Here is a 14,813-nt window from a genome sequence, read left to right as displayed (position 1 = left end):
CTTTTTAAGCTAGTCTCTTTTCCTGCTAGTTCTTCGGGAAAGTACTTAGCTTGGACTTCTTTGATCTCGGAAACCTTAGTATATACGATTCCGATGTCTTCGTGCGTCCCTACTTTAGGTCCAGTTCCTGAGCTGTCCTCTCTATGTGTTGTTTCTTCAGATCCAATACTTAAACTACCAGCTTCAACCTGTATCTCTCTGTCGTCAAGTTCTATTTCCATTGGAATGCTCGACAGACCCTCCCCAACCAAAAGAGAAGTGTTACTTGACGGACTGACAGGCCATTCTACTGGGTCTTTCGATAAGAACTCGGGTCCTGTCAACCATTTCTCCAGTTCCTCCCTTGGCTGTGTGGGCCTGGTAGCCACGTCCGCTGGGTTTAAATCCGTTGGAACATATCGTACTTTCAGTTCTTTATTTTTCTTCATTTCTTGTATTCTTCTTGATACGAACGGTGTTAGAAGTTTATCTGAGTAGTACCAACCGATTACAATCTGACTGTCCGTCCAGAGGATTTGTTCAGTTATTTCGCCTTGTAGTGACTTCTTAACGTACTGGATTAAACGATGACCTATAAGAGATGCGATAAGCTCTAATTTCGGGATCTTCAAATCATCTTGATCCTTAATAGGTATCAGTCTTGACTTTCCTATTACGAAGTTTCTCTGGTTGCCCTGCACTATGTAGACAACCGCTGCATATGCTTTAGTAGAAGCATCTGTGAAGCAATGGATGGAGTAGCTCTTCTGCCGAAGGTTCTCTACACAGCACCGGGGAACACAGATGTCCTTTAAGTTCTTAAGTTCTTTCTGTATGTCAATCCATCTCTTCGCTTCATCTCCAGTTAAAGGGTTATCCCATTTTGATTTAAGTTTCCACAAATCCTGTAGAAGAAGCTTCGCTGATAGTGTAGAGGGTGCTGCGTACCCACAAGGGTCGTACACTGACGCGATGCATTGTAGAACTCCTCTCTTTGTGCTAGGATACTCACGTTCCTTTAGTCGCAAGTGAAGTGTATCTGATTCTAAGTTCCAGTCCAGTCCGAGTACTTTAACTATTCTATCTTGACAGCTGTCTGGAACCTGTTCTATGAAGTCACGTGAGTTGGAGCTCCACTCCCTCAAGTTCATTGACATTCGTTGAAACTCTTGTTTTGTTGCGCTATATAAGTCTATAGCCTCTTCTACAGTATCTGTTCCAGTCACCATATTATCTACATAGATGTCATGAGCAACACGTTGTATACTTTCTAAACTAGATCTAGATAAATGGTATTTAATTGTGGCGTTCAGTAAGAACGGACTGCTGATCACACCGAATGGGACTCTACAGAATCTCATATGTATTAAATTGTTATTTTCTATTGGTTTATCTAGATCCTTGATCCAAAGGAATCTAGTTACGTCACGGTCTTTAACTTGTAAACCTATTTGTAGAAATGCTTTCTCGACATCTGCACAAATACCTATGTTATGTGATCTAAACTTCAACAATATTCCTGTTAACTCTTCCAGCATTAAGGGACCACAGTAAAGACACTGGTTTAAGCTCTTATTGTCCTTGATTTTCGATGACGCGTCGTATACTATGCGCGGAGGCTTATTCTTCTGTTTGACACAGTGATGTGGTAGGTAGTGAACGGGATGACTAGGGCTAATAACCTCTTCCTCCGGTACGACTTCTATTATACCTAATTTCTCTTGTTCCTTAATTAATTCGTCGTACGAAGTCAATGTGTCAGCATCTAGACGATTAATTAAACTGACAAGTCGTCCTAGTGCCAAACCGAAGTTAGGATCCAAGTCTGGAGGGTATTCTACCCATGGCCACGAGACTTGGTATCTGCCATGTTCAAACCGGGTCGTCTCGTTGAAATGACGTAAGGCTTCTTCCTCTCTGCTCTCTTTCGGAGAGTCCACGATGCCAATTGTTTCAAGATCCCATAGTTCCTTTAGGTTTACACCTTCTAATGGTAAGTCAGGTTTGTTTCTTCCTATATCCAAGTTAGTCTGACAATAGGTGATGATTTCCAAGTTATTATCTGTTTCTATCTCTGGTTTTCCACCGAAAGTCCATCCAAACTTGGTGTTAATCATGAAAAGATCTTCCTTTAATTCTATTATCTCGGGTAATAACAGAGATAGATAGTAGTCGTTACCCACTAAAAGGTCTATCCGGTCACCGAAGGATCCATCATCAGCTAACTTATATTCCGGATTCCATAATTTAAGGTCAGGTCCTAAGTATGGAACGCCTCTTGCAATCACAGGGATGACGTTGACATTAATTGAAACAATTTCACCGGTTTGTGTCACCATCTGTATCTTGACTTTGGGACTTTCCACTTCTTGAGGTGTATTGGTACCAAAAACAAATATGGTAAGATGACTATCTTCTATGGTTACCAAGTTGAGTTTCTTTGCGAAGTCCTTTGTAATGTAAGATCTCATGCTTCCTCCGTCAAGCATTACCCTACCCTTATGCCTGTTGTTATTTCCTTCAGCAGTTATCTCTATAATGGCTGTTTGCATAACGGTGGGTCGCACATCGTTCACTAAGCCTAGTCACAAAGGAATGGTAGGCCCGGAGGCTCCGTTGTTTTCCTGTTCATTTTTAGATGTTTCTGCTTTGTTCTTCTGTACTTCCGTTGTCTTTATCTGCTTATTTTCTGGAAGTAACCTTGGGCACAGAAGCAAGTGATGGTATCTGTCTCCACAGTGCGTGCAAGGTTTCCTTTCTCTGCACATTCGCCTCTGGTGCCCCCTTCTTATACATCTAAAACAACGAGTCTAAGTCTATCCATTCTCCCTTTTATTGTCGTGTATCTGTTGCAATCTTGGGAGTTATGTTCTGCTTCACAGAAGATGCATGACTTCTTAAACCTCTTTCCAGATGGTTCCGTTGAAAATTTTCTTTCTTGATTATTTTCAAACTTCCTCTTCCGCCCCTGGTCTCTTGAAAGTGAAGTATAATTGTTTCGCTGTCCATTACCATTATTCTTAAACCTATAATTATTTCTTCCTCTTCCAAATCTAGGGTTATTAAATCTTTCACTGATGTGCAGTGTCTCAGTAGTGTAGTTGCCTGAAGTACTTTCACTTGTCTGAGACATAAATCGACTAGCATCTTCCTTGGCGGATATCAGCTTCTCTAGCTCCTTCCTTATTTCGGGTACCGAGTCATCCTGAACTCTTTTCTTCAACTCATAGACTATTTCTTCGGGGAATTTTTCCAGTATTACAAACCGAAGGTAGCTGTGTGTGTCGTCTTCGCCTAAGGAACTTAACACTCTAAGATGAGTCTCTATCTCGTTCAAAACCTTCCGGCAACTGCTAGTGGAACTGTCGGCAGGCTTGATCTTGCTTAAAGCAGAGTAATGTGCATCCTTAACAAGTTCCACGCGTCCATATCTTTCTTTCAAAGTGTTGACAGCAATGGCGTAGTTCCTGTTGGTGGTTCCTAGCCCTTCGATCAGCTTCTTGGCTTCTCCCTTAACAGCAGAATTGAGATACATGAATTTATCTACATCACTTAGTCTTCTACTATCAACTAAGGAGACGAACTGATCCCAAAACTGGTGCCAGGTTAGAATATCGCCGTGGTACTCTGGTAGATTCAATTTGGGTAACTTCCCCGAGACCGGCATGGTAGCTTCTTTTGATGTGGCTCGAGCTCTTCTAATCCGCACTTGGAGCTCACATAAATCTTCTTCAGCTGCCAGCTGGATCGTAGAAACCCTGGAGATCTCGTCGGCATCAGGCTGGTTAGCCATCTTAAAATAGTTGTTCATTTCGGCCTTTATCCTACTCAAGCTACTCTCTAGCTTGGAGATGACAATTTCTATTTCCAGAAGAAACTCGTCCGTAGGGGAACCAGGTATGATACTCAATATCTCCCTCGCCTTGACAGACAAACTTTCTAAATGGTTGGCAGTAAACCGAAGTGCAGTCTTCAAACCTTCCTCCATGTTGATTAGTAACGTAGATACCTGTAATATACACACACCAAAATAGTAGAACCACATTGCACACCGCTTAATGTACAATGTCCCAGGGAAAATAATTCGAGAAAAAGCATGAATTCTTTGGTTATTTGTAGTATAGCATCGTAGGCATATATTATTTAAAGTTATTCCATAAGCCTTGTATGTGTCCAGCATAACTCAAACTTTCACTTCATATAATTACTTAGATCTAAGGGTTCAACGTTAGTTGGTCGAGGTCGTATGCTGATAGCTCTTGGCAGGTCAATAATCGTTTCGTTTATTTTGTGTAAACAAACCTAGTTATCAATGCAAAATGGACTAAATGTTCCCAAATGTGGAATGTGTACCTATTCGAAAATTAAGAAACTAATATTCTAAGGAAGTTTTAAATACTAGCAAATTTTCTAATAATTATTCATTAAGTCATCACCAAGTCTATTTGGAAATTAAAAGGCTAACTTATTAATCATGATTTGTGTATATTTTGTGTCAAAATAAATGAAGTTAAGTAATCATAGATTGAAAGTGTCTTTATGTTGTAAATGTCACTAAAGAAACCTTCCATCCAATAAAATTAATTTTGTCATTGATGTATATCTCAGGATTGGCCTTACGGGCAATAATATTGTCCACAAAGTTAGCTAACTTTCTTATGAATTTGTAATGCTGAATTAACACTGACTCTAATTTGCAATATTTATTCATTACTTAATTTGTGTATAAACTATTGATGTATAATAACTCTCAAAGAAAATCTATAATTTCAAAGTGTGTTCACTGTGTTTTAACAAAATCAAAAGTCAAGAAATATCTAACAAAGTATTTATGTCACATAATGATAATCATAGTGTAATCATTTAGTTTTAAGTTTGATATTTTATTTTAATTTTAAGTTTCACTTTATTTGTTTGTATTGTTCTTCAATTACTACAACCTACATCATGTATATATTGAAAAACACTGTCACATATAACCGCTGTAAATTAACACACAAAGCATTCACCAAATTATAAGCATGGGTAAACAGGGTATGGGGCATGGGTTTTGTAAAAAATGAACACACAAATATTTATTTAATCACACATAGCAGAAGCAGTTCTCTAAAATTTGTAAAACTCCAGGCAGCAGGCAATATAGAGAAATCTCAACGTTTGATGAAATTACTGGACTAAAGTTGAAATTCCTTTCCGTTCATATTTAATTTGTTTGAGCACATCTTTGAATTTATTTCTAAATAAGATATTATATCATGATATGAATATACTACTGATAGTCTGGAATATTATTTATTACTTTATCAAAATAATGTTGCTCCGATGATGGCTAGAATTTTACTATAAAGTTAAATTGATTATGATATTTAGTAAAAATATAGTGAAGTACTAATTTTATAAGAATTTACTTATATAATTAATCAAGTAATTAATTTGTTGGACGCATTATTAATTTTAGTTTCTAAACAAATGAAGGTAAATTAAGCAAATATATCACACAATTATATTCAAATGAATTACTCCTTTCACTAAAGTGCTCGTGAATCTCATATCAAGTATAGATAATATTTATTTAGCGGCGAAATAAGCCCCAAGCAAGGCATATAGTGTAGCAGGCACATGTCCCGGTATGCAGCAGCTTCTCGGTCTTCTCATGAACAAACGCTAGATGAATTTAGGTAGATAACATGTACTTACGGTAAAACAGATGAATCTCGCCTCAGATGACACCGGGCAGACGTCGCGCTGGCTCCGTGGGACGTAGGTTAGGTGGCAGCTATTAGCCTATGGATACCGGAATATTTTGTCAAACAAACGTTAAAAACTAAGTTAGTCAGAGAGAGGGACCCTCCCTTTAACTAGATTTTGAAAGTTTTCTCACAAACAGGTCGAGTTCTAACTAGAAGTCTCAAGAGAGTTTGAAAAGGGAACGTGGATAATATATGGCGTCAACATTAATTGGGAAATCGCGTAAATATCTGGTGTCTACATGGTATCTTTATTTGATTCGCATTCTCTAATGAACAATCTAAAAATTTTCCTATTTTAAAATAACTAAAAGAACTTACCCCGCAACAAAAATATAATTATCAACTTTGTCACCGAGTTCTCGAAGTCGTAGTTGAACGAAAAAAGAAGATGGCTACCCACGCTGTGATGTTATGCGCTCGCTGAGTTGACAATACCAATTATACCAACACAACAAACTGAACCGCTTCCAATAATCGTAATTGTGTCGTAGTAAAATAAACCTTAGACTGATGAAAATAAAGCTCATAACGGTCTATTCTTTTAATTTACTTAAAGATGGAATAAAATATGAAAATATAATGATTATTAGGTTTTATACCTATTCAAGTTTATTAATCATTAAATTAATTAAGACGAATAAATAAATGTGTTCTAACATATTAGGTTGTGTTAAATGATTTTAAGATGAAAATAATACCAACGATTGACCAACCAAGCGCTCTACAGTTTACTTTCTCATAAACTCACGTAATTCTAACTTAAATACTATCACATCCATTTTACTCAATAATAATACATAATTAAATTTTCCACGCTATTTTTGACAATTTTCTTGAGTATATCCCTTTTTCCGAAATTAATTATATTTTTTGTACTCCGTGGTTGTTCCGGTCGTCGCTCTGTGTTGCCATTCTAAAATTTCTTCAGTATCGATGATTATGAATCGAATGAGTCAAACAACATTCGATCTCTTCATTGATCGAATCGAATGCTTATCGATTGATTATATTCGCAATTCGTCATTAAGTTTAAATCGGTTTCTTGTTGTTTCTCTTTTACACCTTAAGTAGAAATTAATACTTAGCTTATGAACTATGTATTAACCTAATCTCGTATCTGAAATGGACATTAAATAACAAACACATTATCAGTTATTCACCCGTTCTGATCAATGCGATCCTGGTATCTGAAATAAATTTCTTCTATTTCCTGAAAGCTCGAAGAACAACATCGACTATTTTTTGGCCCATATCACGAGTTTTAGGCATAGATTCATACATCTCAGCATCATTCCACCATGTCGCGACTCGCCCTTGTCATTATGGGAATGTTATGTAACTACAGTGGTAGAGTGAATGAGACTTGACAAGGCGTCGCGATGGTATGAGATAAAGATGTTTGAATCTTACCTTTATCTCCTAGTATAAGCCTTGAGGTTCCCACGTCTATGCCCTCGGACAACTCGTGCTCCTCGCATGATAGGCCACGCCTGCGGGGTTCCAGCGCACCACCTAAGGGTTTTAAGTGATCTATGACATCACCGTTATCACTGAGTATCTCGGATATCTTTTGGGGTTTCACGAAGCTACTAATACAAGTTGGCATGATGAAGATATGGTGGGTACATGCGTCTAATAGAGATTCAGTCGGTCAGTAATGTCGTGGAGACTCTGCTAAGTTACTTGGTCAGTTAGTCGGTAATGTCCCGTAGATCATACACGCTGATTAGACTTCAAGGCATTAAACACCACAAGTGGTTGCCGTTACGGATAAGATACATTCGAGGCGTTAACACCACCAAATGGTCGCCGATATAGTCAAGGCGTGAACGCCGCACGGGCCGCCGTCATATAGATATGTCTCGTCAGACTTGTTCCAGGCATTAGCGCCCCCTTTTACAGGCTGCCGATATTGAACCATTCTCCTCCTCCATCTCCTCGTCGACCCTATCTAAGTTGTGGTCACATCTATCCAGTTACGGGGACAAACATTATAGAAGTAATTCTCATGGAGGATCTTAGGTATCAAGAGTCATGAAACTAGTAGTGAAACAAATTAGCTACATTATGAGTTCACATTACATGATCAGGATAGAGAGCAAAACAAATACAAACAAGTGGAGAATACTCAGCTTTAGGGGGACCAGCCCATGTGGTTCCCTGCTTCGTAGGATGAACATAACCTCTAACACACTTCACTGTTCCTCTCGGAATGGCGACAAAGTATGATATCTCATTAGCCACGTGTACGGAGACAGTGATGACCATAGAGACTTCCATAGACAATGAAGATTATGACCATAGAGACTTCCATAGACCATGAAGCTTGTTTACTCACCATAGATACACTACTCCCTGGTAGGGTTGCCAGCGGTGAATATTGCTGTTAAACGTCATCGCAGTGCCTGGCACTCGCGACAATCCTCAACAATGGTTAAGCTTAAAACGAAAATGGACGAGCGCACGCGACCGCGCCTCCATACTACACAATCTGATGCTTGATGTTGATGTTTTTTTAGACTTTTTTAACTATTGTTTATTAAAAAAAAAAATTGTTTAGAATTCGTATTTCGCTCCTTTTTTTTTTTACGTTGGGGAAATGCGTTTACGCATGCCACCTGGTCCGGGGGAACCAGGGGGGATGACGGACTAACCAGTGGAGGACTACCGTCTAAAACCACCAACGAGTGCCGACTCCGCTTTAGACGGGGTGCCGCAGGGTCGCTATCAGCATTCGACCAAACTTTGTACATGTAAATAATTTTCGAGAGTTTTTTAAATGAACATCCCTCATTCCTAAATTGTGTTTTTGCAGCGGCGTGTCACATTCGGCCACGTCCGATATGACAACGATAGAACAGGAAGGCGCGCCCGCGAACAACACGAGGTCTACGCTGGACGAACTCGATGACTTCAACTCCGTCTTCACAATGATCAGGTCATAAGATTATAGAGTCGGACCGAGCTAATTATGCATGGCATTTGCAATTAAAAAGTATGGCAGTGTCATCGTTAAAGTCATATTTCTATAAAAATACGTTTATACTGACGCTCTCTTACTTTGTTTTCTTCAAATTATTTGTATTTCATCTACTTCACTATCTGTCTTACTTTAACATCTGAAATGTAGTGTAATATTGTGACATACAGGAACGAGCCGTACAGCAGCGGGCGCGGGCTGGAGGCGCTGGCGGCGGGCGACACGCACGGCCGCGCCAAGCCTCTCTCCGCCTCGTGGGAGAACATCGAGCCGGAACCGTCCCGCCAGGTACATACTGTGACATACAGGAACGAGCCGTACAGCAGCGGGCGCGGGCTGGAGGCGCTGGCGGCGGGCGACACGCACGGCCGCGCCAAGCCTCTCTCCGCCTCGTGGGAGAACATCGAGCCGGAACCGTCCCGCCAGGTACATACTGTGACATACAGGAACGAGCCGTACAGCAGCGGGCGCGGGCTGGAGGCGCTGGCGGCGGGCGACACGCACGGCCGCGCCAAGCCTCTCTCCGCCTCGTGGGAGAACATCGAGCCGGAACCGTCCCGCCAGGTACATACTGTGACATACAGGAACGAGCCGTACAGCAGCGGGCGCGGGCTGGAGGCGCTGGCGGCGGGCGACACGCACGGCCGCGCCAAGCCTCTCTCCGCCTCGTGGGAGAACATCGAGCCGGAACCGTCCCGCCAGGTACATACTGTGACATACAGGAACGAGCCGTACAGCAGCGGGCGCGGGCTGGAGGCGCTGGCGGCGGGCGACACGCACGGCCGCGCCAAGCCTCTCTCCGCCTCGTGGGAGAACATCGAGCCGGAACCGTCCCGCCAGGTACATACTGTGACATACAGGAACGAGCCGTACAGCAGCGGGCGCGGGCTGGAGGCGCTGGCGGCGGGCGACACGCACGGCCGCGCCAAGCCTCTCTCCGCCTCGTGGGAGAACATCGAGCCGGAACCGTCCCGCCAGGTACATACTGTGACATACAGGAACGAGCCGTACAGCAGCGGGCGCGGGCTGGAGGCGCTGGCGGCGGGCGACACGCACGGCCGCGCCAAGCCTCTCTCCGCCTCGTGGGAGAACATCGAGCCGGAACCGTCCCGCCAGGTACATACTGTGACATACAGGAACGAGCCGTACAGCAGCGGGCGCGGGCTGGAGGCGCTGGCGGCGGGCGACACGCACGGCCGCGCCAAGCCTCTCTCCGCCTCGTGGGAGAACATCGAGCCGGAACCGTCCCGCCAGGTACATACTGTGACATACAGGAACGAGCCGTACAGCAGCGGGCGCGGGCTGGAGGCGCTGGCGGCGGGCGACACGCACGGCCGCGCCAAGCCTCTCTCCGCCTCGTGGGAGAACATCGAGCCGGAACCGTCCCGCCAGGTACATACATACTTCTATTTTATGATCTTTTTTACCTCCCCACCTAAGAAGAGCATCTGTCCGTCTGTGGCATCGAAGCTCTCCAACGGATCGACCAAATTCGATGCGTTTTTGCTTGCGGTTTCTTTGAAATCGATCCAGCGATTTGAAGAGTATTAGCTCTTTTTCAAAATGCCTTACCTCATGGTAAGGCATTTTATGAGGTAAGGCACTTTTGTCGTAAAATAGAATTTTTTTGTTTAATAGTTACGTATGTAATTCATTTTTATAGAAAAAGTCTAGTTGGTCTGTAACATCGATCACATTATAATGACGTGCGTGTGTGTCAGGTGCACACGATGTTCTCCCCGGCGGAGGCGCGGGCGGCGGCGGCGCCCCCGCGCGGCGCGCGGCGCGGGCAGCCCGCGGAGGAGGACGAGGCCGTCAAGAAGTTCGGCTCCGCCAAGGCTATCAGCTCGCAGCAGTTCTTCGGGGAACAGGTCAGTTACCGACACCGACAATCCAACCTCTAGACTGAGCTTAGGCCAACTCTTTCATGAAACCGATGCTGCCAAAAATACGGGGGTGCGGGGGGACGAGATGAGCGAATCCCGTGCCGTGATTGGTCCGTTCAAAGACACGGACCGATCGCGGCACGGGACTCGCTCGACTCATCCCCCGTACCCCAGTATTTTTGGCAGCATCGGTTTCATGAAATAATTGCTCTAAACTCCGTCTAGAGGATTCCTAGTCTATGCCTGTCAATCCCTAGAGTCATATCATTTTTTAAAATATGCCCTAGATGCCAGCTTTTTAAGTCAAATCAAACCCCATAGAACAAAACATAGACAGGGAAAGCTAGCATCATCTATGCAAATCGTTGCCATTAAGGCGCCCCATAAAAAAACAAGTAGTTTATCTCTCACTCGAGATACTGCAGCGCAGAACTCGTGCTATGTTTGTCATCGAGTTTATCAGTTCATTGCATATCGAAAGTTTAAAGAAATATTAACCTAGTTTTTATATAACGAAGCGGGAGGAGGTATTGGATATATAGCCGGTCAAGCAAATCTTGTCAGTAAAAAAAGGCGCGAGATTCAAATTTTCTATGGTCCTTCGTGCCTACATTTTTCAAATTTGCCGCCTTTTCTACTGACAAGATCTGCTTGACCAAATATAGTTTGTCAAAAAACTGTCTCATTTCAAACATAGACAGAGAGAATCATACTATCTTTTTTCTTACACCAGTACTGGCACTCAAAAGAAAAGGATTTGGTTCGACCGACTATAGATAATTTTTAATGTGCTTGTAGCAAAAATGTAAATATATCGAGCTAATTGGCAAGGTGCGAAGTCGGTGGAGGGGGAAGTGGCGCTGATCGTCACAAACACAGGTAATCTTATGGAATGGCCGCCATTAGTACTAGCGGCAGCCGCTTGAACTAATTTACTCCATAAGATTTAACGTAGAAAGTCTGCCAAAACCTAAGATAGCGCAGAAATTGAAATTAATCGAAGTGACATTATATCAATATTTTGACATTTTTATTTATTTTATTAATTAACATTATTAACTAATTTGTAATTTAATGCTCGAATTTTTATTATAATTTATGCAAGCCGTTATTATCTATTATATTTTGATTTAATTTCATTTCTTTTTAATTTCAATTAATTTATTTATATTTTGCTACAAAATGACATTGTATAGTTTATAGAGCATAATACTAACAATATTTTATAAGGCATAGTCGTAAGTACTAACAAAAAAAATGATCCCTGATGGTCCTGTAATAAATGAATTTATTATTTTATTATAAAACGAGGGCAGCACCAGTCGTGCACCTAGCGAATATGATACAATGTGATGTATTCCCAGGACAACCGTTTCGAGCGCGACGCGAACCTGTCCCGGTTCCAGGGCAGCAGCAGCATCAGCTCCGCCGAGTACTTCGGCCGCGCCGAGCGCCCGCCGCGCCCGCCGCAGCTGGACGAGGTTACACCCCGCCTTGTGAAACATTTACAATAGGGATGATGACACATGTTCAATTTTATAACAAAATCTAGTAAAATAGATAGCAAACGAGCAATTTATCACAATAATGTGGATATTAAAATAAAATATTGAAAAATTACAAAATTACGGGACCTGAAAGTTTCACAATTTAAGTTTTCTTTAACTTCCAAAAACGATAAAAGTAAGGGTACCATTCGATTCCTTACATTTCATCCAAAAAAATATTGTATAGCAACTATATACATAAACGCAATATTTCACCGACAAAAACGCAATTTTCTTGTTTTGTCCATATTACAAGATGGGCGATGACGTCACGGCCTCTGGCCGTTTTGTATAGGGCGTTTCGCGAGTGAAGTGCGACTGTCGGACTTTGACTACAATTTCTGACTTTTGTGTTACTTTAATGCAATGGGTCCCATATAGACATTTGATCCTAAAAACAAACCCGATCGATTTATACCATAAAAAAAATTAGTCATGTAGCCTATTAACACATTCACTGCCGGCGACTCGCTAGTGGAGTTCACTGTTCGTAGGCGCTTTTCGCTACATACGATTTTTTCCGTGTTATCGGCTACGCTCGTAGCGCGTAGCTCGCGCTGGCACTGAACGTGTTAAGTGTTCCTCTACCTCCACTTTCGTGCAATTAAATTTGCCAGCCTAAGTTTATTTCGAAATTGAAGTTTGATTTTGTGTATGGTGCAGGTGCGCGAGTCGGTCCGCCTGGGCGTGACCCGCGTGGCGGGACGGCTGTCGTCGCTGGCCAACGGCGTCGTGTCCTCCATCCAGGAGCGCTACGGGTACTGATGCGGCCTCCACACCCACCCGGGCCCGGGCCGGCCAGCTCTCACCACCAACCTGACCTACCGACGAGATGCGCTTTCATAGGGTCCTCCAACTAAATTCTAAAATATATCCTGCGAGTGGCGAGAATTTAAGCTCGAGTCCGTCAATGTTAACTTTGCACCGATTTAAACGGAATAAAGTGGGAAGTTATAATGATAAACGTCACCTTTTCGTATAAGTTTGATATGAATGGTGGCAGCCCCACTTTGTGATTACAAATGCAGAGTTAGGTTGGTTCTATTCTAACTCTGCCCCGACTTGCACGTGCCAGTGTGATACTTTCAGTTATTATTGTGGATCAGCAATATAATAGAGTAGTAAAACATTAATAAAAAAAAACACAATTCTAAGTAAATATATAATTTTTGTCTTTGACAACTAGCACTCGTTTGTACCCTCAAAAATTATGTATCCCCGCGTATGATACATATTTTTAGGATTGAGATTTCTCGTATGTTGGGTCGGGTCATATTTAGAGCGTTTTTCCACGTGTAACCTGTTCTGAATCAGAAACTTATCAGGTTCGAAACGAATAAGGTATGGGCAGGGTATTAACGCTCTTAGTAAATGTTGATTGTAAGTTTGTTTATAATGCGAGCGGGAAACATAACAATAATATTATATCACACTTACAGTAAGTTGCAGACTTTTCTGTCATATTTACTAACAAATCTTTAAACCCGACTTTATTTTTTTGTAACATAACGAAGATTACGGGCTATGTTTCAGCCATAGACAAGACACACTAAGACGCGAACAGTGTAAATAAATAATGGCAGCCGTTATAACTTGATAACCTAGCACCATCTACTTTCAACTGTCTGCTGTCATTGTCGTTTTGTCTACGGTGAAATCGAGCGTTAATCTAACGAATATACAATATGTAACATGAAACATGATTGTTGTTAATGTGAATATTATGATATTAAAAGTGGTACATACTGGTATTCGACAGATGATATTAAAGCGTTTATATGAGAGAAATGCAAAATGTACTGTGAAATTGCATTTATTAACATTCTACATCTAACATTGAGTTTAAATATTGTCGGTCAGCGAGTTAGATAGAACACGTAATCGCTCTTTAATCTTCTGTCGACTGGCAGCTTCGAAAAACCACGAATCGCTGTGTAAATATTGTAATATAACGTTTTGTATATCATATACAGTGTTAGTTTAGACAGCCACTACTCAGAAATACAGTCAAGTATAAAATAACAATAAAATGTATTATGATCACCGAAAGTGACATACACTTTTGAGAAAGCAATAGCAAATATAACTCCTGTAATAACGTATTAAATTATTATCTACTTGACTGTATTATTGCTCAAAATGGGGTTCTGGTTTGGTTGGTGGCTACCGTATCGTTCACGTTGATTGCTTAGATTTTTCATTACACTTGCTTGTAATGTATGTTTTTCCACGCATACGTACAGGGAGTAATAGATTTTTCATTTAATCAGTTTTACTGTAAAATGTATAACTGATACATTTTATTTAACTAAAGGCCTGTGCACACCGGCTGCGTGTGCGTGACGTGCACGTGCGCGTGCGGCGTTGTAGTATACAGATCCTTATGAGAGACGACACACCGTTTGCGTGACGTGTGCGTGTGCAGCTCCAACATTTTAGCGCACGCACACGCGCACGTCACGCACACGCAAGCCGGTGTGGCTTGGCCTTAAGGTGGATATACTGCTAACGTTACTTATATCAATCACTTATGTTTAACACGCTCACTGCGGCCCTGGCCCGGTTCAATAGCGAACGTGTTAAACGTGCCTGTATGATGAAATTGATGAACGTGTCTTTGCCTGGATACTTTGGCAAAAATTACCAAAATGGCGGACCTAATAATATATTC

The 14,813-nt window shown here is 41.8% G+C and overlaps 2 protein-coding genes across 2 annotated transcripts in view; both read left to right on the top strand.

Annotated features, from left to right (window-relative positions):
• Nucleotides 1-12,921, top strand: part of LOC134654683 (ADP-ribosylation factor GTPase-activating protein 2) — a 33,847-nt gene extending 20,926 nt beyond the window's left edge. The window contains exons 7-11 of the mRNA XM_063510162.1: nt 8,545-8,667; nt 8,880-8,997; nt 10,431-10,580; nt 11,960-12,076; nt 12,806-12,921. Of these exons, the coding sequence (XP_063366232.1) occupies nt 8,545-8,667; nt 8,880-8,997; nt 10,431-10,580; nt 11,960-12,076; nt 12,806-12,907 (610 nt within the window). The 3' untranslated portion in view covers nt 12,908-12,921. The remainder of the gene's footprint in view (nt 1-8,544; nt 8,668-8,879; nt 8,998-10,430; nt 10,581-11,959; nt 12,077-12,805) is intronic.
• LOC134654676 (uncharacterized) overlaps nt 1-14,813 on the top strand; it is a 262,505-nt gene that overhangs the window by 7,176 nt on the left and 240,516 nt on the right. The window lies entirely within an intron of this gene.

Source organism: Cydia amplana, chromosome 15 (assembly GCF_948474715.1).
Source record: "Cydia amplana chromosome 15, ilCydAmpl1.1, whole genome shotgun sequence".
In the NCBI taxonomy this organism is placed as follows: domain Eukaryota; kingdom Metazoa; phylum Arthropoda; class Insecta; order Lepidoptera; family Tortricidae; genus Cydia; species Cydia amplana.
This window is presented reverse-complemented; position numbering and strand designations above follow the sequence as displayed.